The sequence below is a fragment of the Sminthopsis crassicaudata genome, chromosome 3 (genome assembly GCF_048593235.1).
Source record: "Sminthopsis crassicaudata isolate SCR6 chromosome 3, ASM4859323v1, whole genome shotgun sequence".
Lineage (NCBI taxonomy): Eukaryota > Metazoa > Chordata > Mammalia > Dasyuromorphia > Dasyuridae > Sminthopsis > Sminthopsis crassicaudata.
In genome coordinates this window covers 594,816,720-594,826,793 of record NC_133619.1, presented here as the reverse complement: position 1 = coordinate 594,826,793, position 10,074 = coordinate 594,816,720, and the positions used below count along the sequence as shown (strand labels likewise).

General features: G+C 40.5%; 1 protein-coding gene across 1 annotated transcript in view; it reads right to left on the bottom strand.

The window, feature by feature from the left end:
* Positions 1-3,842: 3,842 nt before the first annotated feature.
* LCK (LCK proto-oncogene, Src family tyrosine kinase) overlaps positions 3,843-10,074 on the bottom strand; it is a 30,111-nt gene continuing 23,879 nt past the window's right edge. The window contains exon 13 of the mRNA XM_074305349.1: positions 3,843-5,077. Within this exon, the coding sequence (XP_074161450.1) occupies positions 4,875-5,077 (203 nt within the window). The 3' untranslated portion in view covers positions 3,843-4,874. The remainder of the gene's footprint in view (positions 5,078-10,074) is intronic.

Below are 10,074 nucleotides of genomic sequence, written 5' to 3'. Positions count from 1 at the left end.
TCCTCTCTCTCTCTCTCTCTCTCTCTTCTCTCTCTCTCTCTCTCTCTCTCTTCCTCTCTCTCTCTCTCTCTCTCTCTCTTCTCTCTCTCTCTCTCTCTCTCTCCTCTCTTCTCTCTCTCTCTCTCTCTCTCTCTCTCTCTCTCTCTCTCTCCTCTCTCTCCTCTCTCTCTCTCTCTCCTCTCTCTCTCTCTCTCTTCTCTCTCTCTCTCTCTCTCTCTCTCTTCTCTCTCTCTCTCTCTCTCTCTCTCTCTCTCTCTCTCTCTCTCTCTCTCTCTCTCTCTCTTTCTCACCCCCAGACTTAAGGTTTTACCTAAGTAAGGAATACCCAGTAAAATAATACCCTCTACCAAATTATAATCAAAATAGAGAATTGCCTGGGAAAGGGAAGTCTGGGAGGACAGGAAAAAGGTCTTTTTCAAGGAGCATTAAAAAGTTAATTGAATAGTTCAGCAACAGATTATTATGTGATGATCTAATTCCATTCATCATTAAGCACATACTATGTGCAGTTGATGAAATCACAGGCAAGAACCCTGCATTCAAATCCTGGCTATACTTAGCTGACTTGCCAATTGATCTTGGGGAAGTTATTCCACTTGTCCAGTTTGCAGTTTCCTATCTGAAAAATGAGGGAGTTGGATAGATAATAACAATATTCATAATAACTCACATGTGGGGCTTTAAATTTTTCAAAGCATTTTACCAATTCAATCTCATTTGAGTCTTATAATGATACCATGAAAAAGCTTTTGTTCTGTAAATCACAGAACCTAGGTTCAAATCCAAACTGTGTTACTTACTTAAAATGGGAGTGATCCTGGTCAAATTTCTTATCACCACCTTAGATGTCAGTTTCCTCATAAAATGAGGTGTTTGGACCAAATCGTCTTTTAGTCCCTTCTGGTGCTATTACTTCTATTTTGTAGATGAGGAAATTAAGACTCAGAAGGTAGAGAAAGAAGCAGAGATGAGAAGAATAAGCATTTTAAAAGACTATGTACTAAACACTTTACAAATGTTATCTCATTTGATCCTCATTACAAGCATAGGAAGTAGGCATAATTATCTCAATTTTGCTGTTAAGGAAATTGAGGCAAAGAGCAGGTAAGTGATTTATTTGCAGAGTTAAGCAGCTAATAAGTGTTTGAGGTTACATTTGTTTTCAAGTCTTTCTTACTCCAGTCCAGACTATATCCACTGAGCCACCTAGCAATCCAAACTTCCTGGCTCCCAGCAACTTCCTGACTTGGTGCTGGAATTAGTGTGGCCACCCAATTGATTTTAATTCCCTCTATCTCAGAACTCTTGCTCTCAAATAATTCACTAATCTCACTTTTCCCATTAGCAGGGAATTCAGGTATTTGCTGCCACGAGAAGCCCAATATTGGGAAGAAATTGCTTGGTGACATTTAAAATCTAAAGATTTTTTTTTTTAATTTCTTTTATTTTTAAGGCACTTAGGTGGTACAGTGGATAGAGTGAAGTCAGGAAGATATAAATTCAAATCCCTCATTCACTAGCTTCTCTCAGCCTCAGTTTCCTCATCTGTAAAATCAAGATTGAGTTAGACAATGCGTGTTCATCATATTGCAAATCTTAAATCCACATGTAAATGTTAGTTATTATTATTATTATTGCTCCATGACCGGAAAGCTCTGTATAATTAAGCTATCATTATTATTCTAGGATGAGATCAGGGATTCAGGACAGAAGATTTACTGAGTAGGGGAACACCATCATTCGAGGGACTCATCTGTAGTGGGGGAAACGGGAATTCGGGAAGTTCTTGTCACTTCCAGGCCAGGTTCCGGTTCTCTCCAGCCAAGGGTTATGTGGATCTCTCAAAGTGCAAATACCTTTTGTTAGAAGATGCATAACAATAGCCGAATCTTCCTTAGCACTCTAAAGCTCCCAAGTCACTTTCTCCTACCTTGGTTTTGGAGGGAATAACACAAGATTGTTGTTTGTCCTTTGTTCCTGCGAAAGATTGTGACTTCAGGGAGAGGATGCCAGGACAGGCAAGTGAATTGGATTTAAGTGAGGGAGGGCTTTGCAAAATCACCAACCTCTTTCCTCCAAAGCCATCTGGGTCTAGTGGCAAGTAATAGATCAGGACAATTGGAGATGGCCTGGATGAAGTGAGATACTTTGGTAGCTATGGTCTTTGACAGATCAAACTGAGGTTTAACTGAGGCAACTGAGCATTCAGAGATTGAGGCTAGTTAAGAAAGAAATAAGACTAAGAATAACTTCTATTACCTACTCACAAAACTAAAAAAAAAAATCCATTCTGGAAGGGGAAGATCCTAAGAATTTCCGGCCAAAATAGAAAGAATTGTTATTTCCATTCACTCTGAGTTAATCAGGGAGCAATGACCAAGTGGGGCGTGGCTTGAGACCTATTGTGGGCCAATCAGTGACAGCCAGAGTGATTTGAGTTTAAAGTATGGTCCTTAACAAAATCTTGCCGCAAACACAAGATATCTTGGGAGGTTTCAGCAATCCAAAAAAAAAAAAAACACATTCCTTTGGGCAAAGCACCTGAAAGTAATAAAGAGAGGAAGGGAGGAAGCAAGGAAGGGAGGAGAGCTATGTTGCCCAATTGACTAGTTTCAGTTGGGTTTCCAGTGGGGCAGCTCTACTCACAGAGGTTATAGTTTGTCCTTCATTCTTGGGGACATTGGGGAGAGGATGCCATGACATGCAAATGAATTGGATTAAAGTGAGGAAGGGCTGTGCAAAGTCACCATCCTCACTTTCTCCTCTAGAGCCATCTGGATCCAGTGGCAAAATATAGATCAGGACAATTGGAGGCGACCTTGAATACAGTGGGATACTTTGGTCTTTAAAAGCTAAGGTCTTTGATAGGTTTCAGTTTCACTAAAGCAACTGCCCATTCAGTGACTGAGGCTACGTAAGAAAGAAATTAAGTTTAAAAATGGCCTCTATTACCTAGTCACAAAATCCAAAAAAATCCAATCTGGGAGAGGAAGACCCTCAGGGTTTCTGGCCAAAACAGAAATGATTACTATTTACAAGATTATGTTGGAGGGGATGTGGGAAAACTGGGACACTAATAAATTGTTTATGGAGTTGTGAATTGATCAATTTGGAATTTGGAATTTTGCCCAAAGGGCTATCAAACTGTGTATACTCTTTGATCCAGCAGTGTCTCTACTGGATCCGAATTCCATAGAGAACATAAAAAAGGGGAAAGGACCCACATGTGCAAAAATGGGGCAAGAAATTGGAAACTGAGTGGTGGTCCATCAATTGGAGAATGGCTGAATATGTTATGATACATGAATGTTATAGAATATTATTGTTCCGTAAGGAATAATTCTTCCTAACTGTGTGACCCTGGGCAAGTCACTTAACCCCAGCCTCAGAAAAAAAAAAAAAAAAAAGGAATAATCAGCAGGATTTCAGAGAGGCCTGGAGAGACTTACTGATGCTAAGTGAAGTGAGTAGAACTAAGAGAACATTGTACACAGCGACAAGATTATATGATAATCAACTCTGATGGATGTGGCTCCTTGCAAAAATGAGATGATTCAGGCCAATGGTTTTGTTTTGGAGAGAGTCATCTGCTGCCATAAAGAAGACTATGGGGACTGAATGTGGATCACAACATAGTATTTTCACCTTTTCTGTTGTTTGCTTATTTTTTTTCTTTCTCATTTTTTTCCTTTTTGATCTGATCTTTCTTGTGCAGTATGATAAATGTGGAAATGTGTATAGAAGAATAGTACATGTTAACCTATATTGGATTTCTTTCTGTCTAGGGGAGAGGGTGGGGAGAAAGAAGGGAGAAACATTTGGAACACAAGGTTTTGCAAGAGTGATGTTGAAAACTATCTTTGCATATATTTTCAAAATAAAAAACTATTATTAAAAAAGGTTATATCCATTTTAAAGATGAGAAAACTCAGCCTCAGAAAGAAGACTTGCCTAAAATTACATAGCCAATAAGTTTCTTAGTGTAGGGATGCATTCCCATAAACTTTAAGGATGCTATTCCTACCCTTCCCTCTATCCCAACCAAATTTTTAATCATATCCAACTCTTTTTGACCCCATTTGTGGGGTTTTCGTGGCATAGAAAATAAAGTGGTTTGCATGTCCTTCTTCAGCTCATCTTATAGATCAGGAAACTCAGACAAACTGTTACTTGGCTAGGGTCACATAGCTAGTAAGTGTGTTTATGGCTAGATTTAAATTCAGGTCTTCCTGACTCCAGGCTGTATTCTATTAACTGTGCCACCTAGCTGCCCCACTATATCCTTCTACTCTTTTCTGCACCTCCTTTCCTCACAGTGCCAAGAGGAGTGTGGCTGAGCCTACCTTAGAAAGGTGGAAGGGTGGTGCTGGGTAGAAAGAAACATCATTCTTAGCTAATGTTTATAGTACGTTTTCTATGGGCAGGGCAGGGACTGAGAGAGTCGTGGTAAGGTAGAACAATGCCTATCCTCAAAAGGTTGTTGAGAATGTGAATTTTGTGTGGGGAGACAATGAGTCAGTCTAGATAAAAGAGTCAAAATGCTGAGGTAAAGTCCAGGATTCTCCTCTGACCCTGGGAAATCAAGGAGAGGACAGAGTTGGGGAGATCAGTCTGAGAGACAAAGTGTTGGGGGGCAGAGTGTACAAAGGATGACTCCAATCCCAAGTTTTCTCCTTTCTTCCCTGGCAGGTTAAGAAGAAACAAACATTTTGGCCAACCTATCAGAGGCCCGTGCCTCCATCTTGATTGGAGAGGGTAACCTTAAGCAGGATGCTCTTTGTCTTCCCCCAGACTTGTCCCTGTCTCAATCTGGGTGGGGATTTAGGAAGCAAAGGTAAAGTGGGGACCAAGGACTGGGATGGGAAGTAGGAAGGTCATGGCTGGGGCTGATATTGGCCCTCTGTAGCAGTGAAGAAGTCCTCTAAGACACTCCTCAGATAGTCAAACGTAGGCCGATCCTCAGGCCTCTCCTTCCAACACAGCATCATCAGTTTGTACAGCTCCTCTGGACAGTTGTCAGGTCTTACCATCCGATAGCCCTGCTCCAGGTTCTGAATCACCTCCGGATTGGTCATTCCTAGTCATTTTGTGGGAGAAAGTAAGTGGTCAGGTCAGGTGGCTATGTGGTAGGAAAGTATGAACAGGAGTTCAGGTGGTCATAGTCTCCAAGGACCTTAGAAATCATCTAACCAATCCTCTATGGCCTGAAGATTAAGAGGCCATCTAGAACAAATTCCAGGTTTCTCATTAGCACCCACTACAATAACACCAAGAAGTACTTATCCATTACTCTTCTGATTGCTTCTCCCTTCCTCCCCCTACCCTCAATTCCCCTACCCACCCCTAGGACCACATCCCAGAACTGAAAGAGGACTTTGTTTCCCATATTCTGCTGGACTAAACTAAATAATGGGCTGGGCCTTAATTTAATTTAATTTAATTTAAAAGGGCTCTAAGTGATTCTGGACTTGTAAAGTATTTTCCTTATGGACCTGTCTCCAAATCTATATTAGAAAAGGGTATGTCCATGGAAAATGGGGGTGAAGCTGGGATTCTGGCCTGAAAGTCAATTCAGAAACCTCCAAAGATGAATTATAGTCTGAGGAGCTACAAAATTCCAGCAGATGTGGGTTTGATTACTTTAGAATAAGGGAGATTTTAGTGTAGTTCTGGGAGAGGGGGCAGAGAGAGGAAAAGAGGGGAGAAAGACATGCTCAATTCTGGAGAGTAGATCTTGGATTTTGAGCTAGGTGGGGTGGCATGGGGAACAGATCTTCGATCCCACTTATTTTACAGGTAAGGAAACCAAAGCTTCTTCAAAGTGAAGTGACTTACCTAAGGATCCATGATTATTAAATGTCTGAGGAAGAATTTCAGCTGAGATCTCCCTGGCCCCAAGTCCCCTATTTAATCCACTGTACCACCCAGCTGCCTCTCTAAATGCAGAGATGAGGACTGGATGATCCCACAGAGAGTAAAGGAGCTGCAATGCCCAGGACTGTCTTAAGAATTTACATAGCACCTACTCTGCATCAGAGTGAACCCCAAAGGTGAAGGAAAGTTCCCCTTGTGATTGTTCCTCACCACTGTAACAGGGTTGGGGAGACCTGTTTTCACCTTCTGATTAAAAATTTTAAGAGCACACACTCCTGGGGCTTCACGGGGTAGAGGTGGTCCCTAGTGGACATGGTTGACAGTGACTACACTTCACAATGAAATTGAGTTTTTCCCAGTCTTTGTCCCAATATTTGAAGGGAGTAGGGATATGTAGCCTGAAGAACATTCAGAGAAGGTATGTTAAATGTGTTGAAGTATCTGAGGAGCCAAAGGCTTATTACAAGAAAAGGGAAGGGAATAAGAATTTTTATGGCACCTACTTGGTATCAGATACCATGCTAAATGATTTACAAATATTTTCTCATTTGGTCCTCACGACAATAATCCTTCAAAATAGGTGCTTTTATTATTCCTATTTTACAGAAGGATTTCCTCTGTTTTCTAAGGCAAAAAGAGGCTAAATGAATTGTTCAGAGTCATTTAGCTAGTAAGTATCTGAGGCTAAATTTGAACTCCTTTCTTTCTGACTCCAGGCTCTATCCCACTGAGCCTTGAAGAGGAAAGAGAAATTAGACTGTTTTATCTGGCCCCATCAAGACCTAAAGGAATTCATAGCATGCTTTCTCTATACACTTTTCCTACTAACTTCCCTATATTTAGAGAGAGTAACCTCAGGCAGATTATCTAGATGGCACTGTTAATCTTCCCAGTTGGAAAGAATCTCAAAATAGTCTTAATTCTTTCTTTTCCTTCACCCTGTCCCCTTTGTGCAACTTGACAATATTTCTCAAATCTCTTTCTCAGTCTTGATTTTTCTCTCTGCCTTTTCAATTCAACCCTCCTCTTCCAGTAGAGGGGAGAGCTGTATCCTTTCTGACTAAGCCCTGAATGCTGGCTTTTTCATTCATTCATTCTCTGTGATCCCTCAACTGTCTGGCTCTCAACCTCCCTGCATGAGACTCATAAATCTCAATATCCAGCCTTCATCTTTCTCCAGAATTTCTTGCTAGACCTTTTCAACTAGATGTATCACAGGCATCTTAAACTCGACATATCCAAAATGGAACTCATTCATTTTCTTTCCCTGTTAAACCTGTCCTGCCTTTGGAACTTCCCTTTCAATCAATAAGCATTTATTATGTGCTTACAGAGTGCCAGACATTGTGCTAAGATCTGAGTATTCAAAGACAAAAGTGTTTTTTTTTTAAATCCTCAAAAAACTTTCACTTAATTCTTTCATCCCACTATGTTCATCTATCTCCACATCCCCAGTATTTCTTCTTTCCTTTGTAGTTAAACTCAAAAAGGCATAGAGTAAGTACCTCTAAAGTCTTTCTTCTCTTTTCTTAACTCCATACAATCCCATTCCTGGTATCATCATTTCACTGAAACTTCTCTCTCTCCAAAGTTACTAATGATCTTTTCATGATTCTCTACCATACTATTGCTTCTTAGTCCTTGTTCTACTCGATCTCTCTGCTGCTTTCCAACTGCCAGTCACTCTCTTCTCCTTATGCTCTTCTCTCTCTAAGTTTTCTGGACACCATGTTCTACCAATTCTCTTCTGACCTATCTGGCTGGTTCTCCTCTGCCTTCTTTGCCAGATCCTCTTCCAAATTTCACCCTCTAATTCTCCTAGGAGCCTCTGTCCTGGACTCTCTTCATTTCCCCCTCCATACTTGGTGATTTCATCAGCTCCCATGAAAAGATAGGGCAAGGATAGGTTATGAAGGGCTTCGAATACAAAATAGGGTTTCATATTTGATCCTAGAGGTCATTAAAAAACCCCACATTTTACTGAATTAAAGGGGTGATGTGATCAGAACTAAGCTTTATAAAGGAAAATTACTTTGCCTGTTTAATGGAGACTGGACTGGAGGAGAAACTTGAGATAAGCAGTCCCACCCCAAGGGCGAGTGTCAAGAGTTTAAGGCTTAGGAGGTGAGAGAATTTGCTCTGGAGTGATGGCAGTGCCAAAAGAAAAGAGGGGACTTATTCAAAAGAGCTTGCAAAGGTGAAATCCATAGGCTTTGGCAGCAGAGGAGGGACTGGGGGGAGGTGGATAATGATGACACTAAATTGGGAGAATTGGAGGATGATAGAACATGAGGAAAGTTTAGGAGGAAAGATAAAATTTCGGACATACTGGGTTTAAAATGTCTAATAAACATCCAGTTCCAGATATATAATAGGCTATCAGCAGAGAGATCAGAACTGGATAAAAGGATTTGAGAATCATCAACATATAGATGATAATTGAATCTATGGGAGCTGATGAGATCATCAGTGAAACAGTATAGATACAGGATAGAAAAAAGGTACAGAGCAAAACCCCGACAGTTATCAGAAGTGACCTAGCTGAAGATCTAGCAAAGGAGACAGAGAAGAAACAGTCAAGTAAGTAGGAAAAAAGCTAGGAGAGAGCACACAAACCTGGCAAAAAGGAGAGTGTCAAGGAAAAGGTGATTAAAGCCTTCAAAGATCAATAGCATCAAAGGCTGGAAAGAGGTCATTGAACCTGCCAATTAAGAGATCATTGGTAATTTTGGAGAGAACAGTTTCAGGTGAACACAAAGAATGAGAGATTGAGCACTGTGTGTTTAGTACAGCAAGTCCCTATGGCTGCAACAACAAGAAGGTATGGAGAGAAATAATAAGCAAGATTGAAAAAGTGGGACCTAGCCAGGCTTATTAAGAGATTTAAATGTTAATATCTGATCCTAGAGATAACAGAGAACCATTGGTGTTTATTGATGTGGATGGGTGTTGATATGGTAAGACCTGAGCTTTGTTTTAGAATAATCACTTTTGTGTTTGTACAGAGGATAAATTATGGGCAGCTAAGTCCACAGAGGAAAGAGCACTAGGCTTGGAATCAGGAAGATCCATCTTCATTAGTTCAAATCTGACCTCAGACAATTATTAGCTATGTAACCCTGGACAAGTCACTTAATCCTGTTGGCCTTAATATCCTCATCTGTAAAATGAGCTAGAGAAGGAAATAGTGAACTGCTCCAATATCTTTGCCAAGAAAACCCCAAATGGAGTCAAGGAGAGTTGGTCATAACTGAAAAAATGACTTAATAACAAAAAAAAAAAAAAAAAAAAAAAGGAATGCATTAGTTGTAGCAAAAGACTGAAGACCAGGTAATAGTCTATTGCAATAGCCCAAGTGAGAGGTGTAGAGGACACTGCCATCTTTCCAATAACTGGGAGTCACAAACTGTTAGGATTCTTACAAGGTGCTAAGTCACTGGAATGGATAGAGACAATAGTTATCTGAGTTAGCATGGTTCAGTATGATTGATGTGATCCTACAAGGAGAGGTTATGGGCCAGAACTTGAGACAAGGTAATGTACTTAGTTCGCACTTTTAAAGGAGTTCGACCATTGGTTCACACATTAGACTTCACACCTTTACAGAGATATATAAGGAGGAAAGGAAAAGCCTGCTCTTAGACTTTGGGAAATTCACAACTAGAATTGATTTCCAGGAGATTCACAAGTCCACAAAAACCCACAATCCCACACTCTTGGAGGCAGAGTCTGATTCATTCCCACTTCCATCTTAGTGCTGTCTGGAGACATTCAGACAAGAGTTCTCAGGAACCAAGGAGAGAGGAAGACCCCCAGAAAACTAGCTGAGCCCCAAGTGAAGGAGATAGGATTTTGAAGGACACAATAAAAGATTTGGACTTTAACTCCTGGCTGCATTTGAGGTGATTATTGAAACTGAACTGAGGGGGCAGCTAGGGGGCGCAGTGGATAGAGCACCAGCCTTGAATTCAGGAGGACCAGAGTTCAAATGTGGTCTCAGACACTTAACACTTCCTAGCTGTGTGACCCTGAGCAAGTCACTTATCCCCAGCCTCAGGAAAAAGAAAGAAAGAAAGAAAGAAAGAAAGAAAGAAAGAAAGAAAGAAAGAAAGAAAGAAAGAAAGAAAGAAAGAAAGAAAGAAAGAAAGAAAGAAAGAAAGAAAGAAAGAAAGAAAGAAAGAAAGAAAGAAAGAAAGAAGA